We start from the raw sequence: 2,525 nt of genomic DNA on the forward strand, positions 1-2,525 counted from the left end.
TGGAAGGTGCAGAAACGCAGTTTGGAGTAAGGAATACTCAATGATTTGGCACATGTGAATGTGTGCTTGTCTCTGTATTCTCTTCAAAGTTGGACCAAGAATTTTCCTTAAGAAGAAACCATATAAATTCCTATTTTCATTTGCTACATACTGTGTATAGCTCATAAGTGTTCGGTAGTAAGGAAAACACAAGTGAAAAACACTACTGTTTCAGTCACAGATATCAAGTCCTTGATCTTATAAATTAAAGTGATTGGCTTTTTTCGTGAGCATAGTAAGTTGGTGCTATTTCTTATTATAGACAACCTTATTATAATCAGAAAAGAAAAATAGTTGATAAATTTAAAGTGCATAAAACAGTATTAGGATAAAAGCCAAGATACAAGTTGGAAACATGAGCCTTAGTTTTGTATATACCAACTTGATTACATTAGTTTTAGGACTACAAAAAAACTTTAAAATGTAAAAATTATATTAATACATTGGTGAATAAAAACCCTTTGCTGAAACTTTGCTGCAATAGACCTTTGGAACTGTGGTATTTTCTTTTGAGATAGGATGAGAGTTTTTTTGGTGTGTGTAGTGAATCATACTTTTATGAGATCAAGAATACTCAGACATGTCCAGAAAATAGTTTTTTTAAATAAGAGAAATTCTGAATTCTTGGGAGAATAACGATGTAAAAATGTATATCATTCCTCTGTATTTTTAGAAATTTGTGATGCACAGAGGACTTTCTTCAATGCATCTTTCATATCTTTGTTCCGGAGGCTGTAGATCAGAGGATTAAAGAATGGGGTTGCCATGCAGTAAAACAGGGTCACAAATTTCTGTGTCCCAGGATGGCTCCTGGAGCCTGGACTCACATACATCACCATGACTGAGCCATAGAACAAGGAAACCACCAAGAAATGGGAGGCACACGTAGAAAAAGCTTTGTTCCTGCCTGAGCCAGCTGGGACCCGAAGTACAGCTCGCAAAACGAAGGTATAGGACCCAAGAATGTAGAGGAAGGTGATGAAAATGATAAGAGAGCTTACGGTGGCGCAAGTTAGAGTAGTTTTGGGAACGGGGGCGCAGGATAGCGCCAGCAATGGTCCCAGGTCACAGAAAAAATGGTCAATGACATTAGGGCCACAGAAAGGCACCCGGGACATAAGAACTGCAGGCATCAGTATTGATAGAAAGCCACCTGCCCAGCAGAAAACCACTAATCGGGCGCAGAGTTGATAAGTCATGATGGTGGGGTAATGCAGAGGTCGACAGATGGCAAGGAACCGATCAAAGGACATCGCAGATAGAAAGTAGCCCTCAGCTGCACACATGGAGAAGAAGAAGTAGAACTGGAGAAGGCAGCCAGCATAGGAGATGCTCTTGGTCTGGGAGATGATGTTGGCCAACATTTTGGGCACATCAGAACTGACATAGCAGATCTCCAGGAAGGAGAAGTTGGCCAGGAGGATGTACATGGGTGTATGGAGCTTCCGGCTTGACCACACAGCACAGATGATGGCTGTGTTCCCAAGGAGGGTCAGCAGGTAGATGAGGGAGAACACGACGGAGAGAAGGATCTGGATCTCCCTGCGGCAGGGGAAGCCCAGGAGAATGAACTCACTCACAGACCCAGAGATATTACTGGCTTCTGAGATATGCATTCTTCTGATCTATGAAGGGAATGATCATTATATTAGCCATTTCTTTCTCTTGAAAAGTAATTTTTGTATCTTCTGACTTCTATTTACTCCTTTATTGCACTTTTGTGAAAGGGCTCCATATGGTTCTGAATTTAACTCATTTCCCAATGATCTAGCTTAGCCCAATGAGAGCAGAGTTCTGAGAACCAGAGTCAGTAGGTTACTATATGCTCCCACAGCCCCCGCTGTAACAGTCTCCATTTTTTTCAGAGTATAAATTTCACCGACTTCACGTAACATAGAGTCCAGATTGTTTTCTATGTTTGCATTTACCTAAATTCTTCCTTGATGTAAAGTTTCATAAGATACACCCTCATACACACATCTAATTTCTTTTCTCCTTGTTGCAAAGAAAATTTTATTTAGAATTTTGGAAAATTCTAAGAAAAATCAAAGTTCAAATTAATAGGGTGACAGATGGTAACTAGACTTATTGTGGTGATCATTTTGTAGTGTATAAAAATACTGAATCATGATCCTGTACACCTAAAACATATAACATTGCAAGTCAATTTTACTTCAATTAAAAAAAATGGCCTAGCAATATTCATAGCAGAAAAGTGGAATTCAAGGCTTGTCTTCAACAAGACAGAGAGAATCATTTTATATGAATAAGAGGTAAAAGATGAATGAAGAAATATTAAAGCTTGTCATGTTGTAAAAAAATAATAAATTAGCATGAAGTTGAATTAGGTCAGTACAAAAAGAGTACCTTACTATGTTATCAGTTAACATTTTTTCAGGATATCTGTCCTGTTAACTGAAGCAGGGTGCTGAAGACATTGCCACAAATTCCATTTTAGATAGTACCTATTAGTTTCTTTAGAGCTG

General features: G+C 38.5%; 1 protein-coding gene across 1 annotated transcript; it reads right to left on the reverse strand.

The window, feature by feature from the left end:
- Positions 1–692: 692 nt before the first annotated feature.
- On the reverse strand, positions 693–1,658 carry LOC122444254 (olfactory receptor 11H6-like). Its single transcript, XM_043472991.1, has one exon. It carries the CDS (start codon positions 1,653–1,655, stop codon positions 693–695), a length of 963 nt encoding a protein of 320 aa, XP_043328926.1. The 5' UTR covers positions 1,656–1,658.
- Positions 1,659–2,525: the final 867 nt, after the last annotated feature.

The sequence above is a fragment of the Cervus canadensis genome, chromosome 6 (assembly GCF_019320065.1).
Source record: "Cervus canadensis isolate Bull #8, Minnesota chromosome 6, ASM1932006v1, whole genome shotgun sequence".
In the NCBI taxonomy this organism is placed as follows: domain Eukaryota; kingdom Metazoa; phylum Chordata; class Mammalia; order Artiodactyla; family Cervidae; genus Cervus; species Cervus canadensis.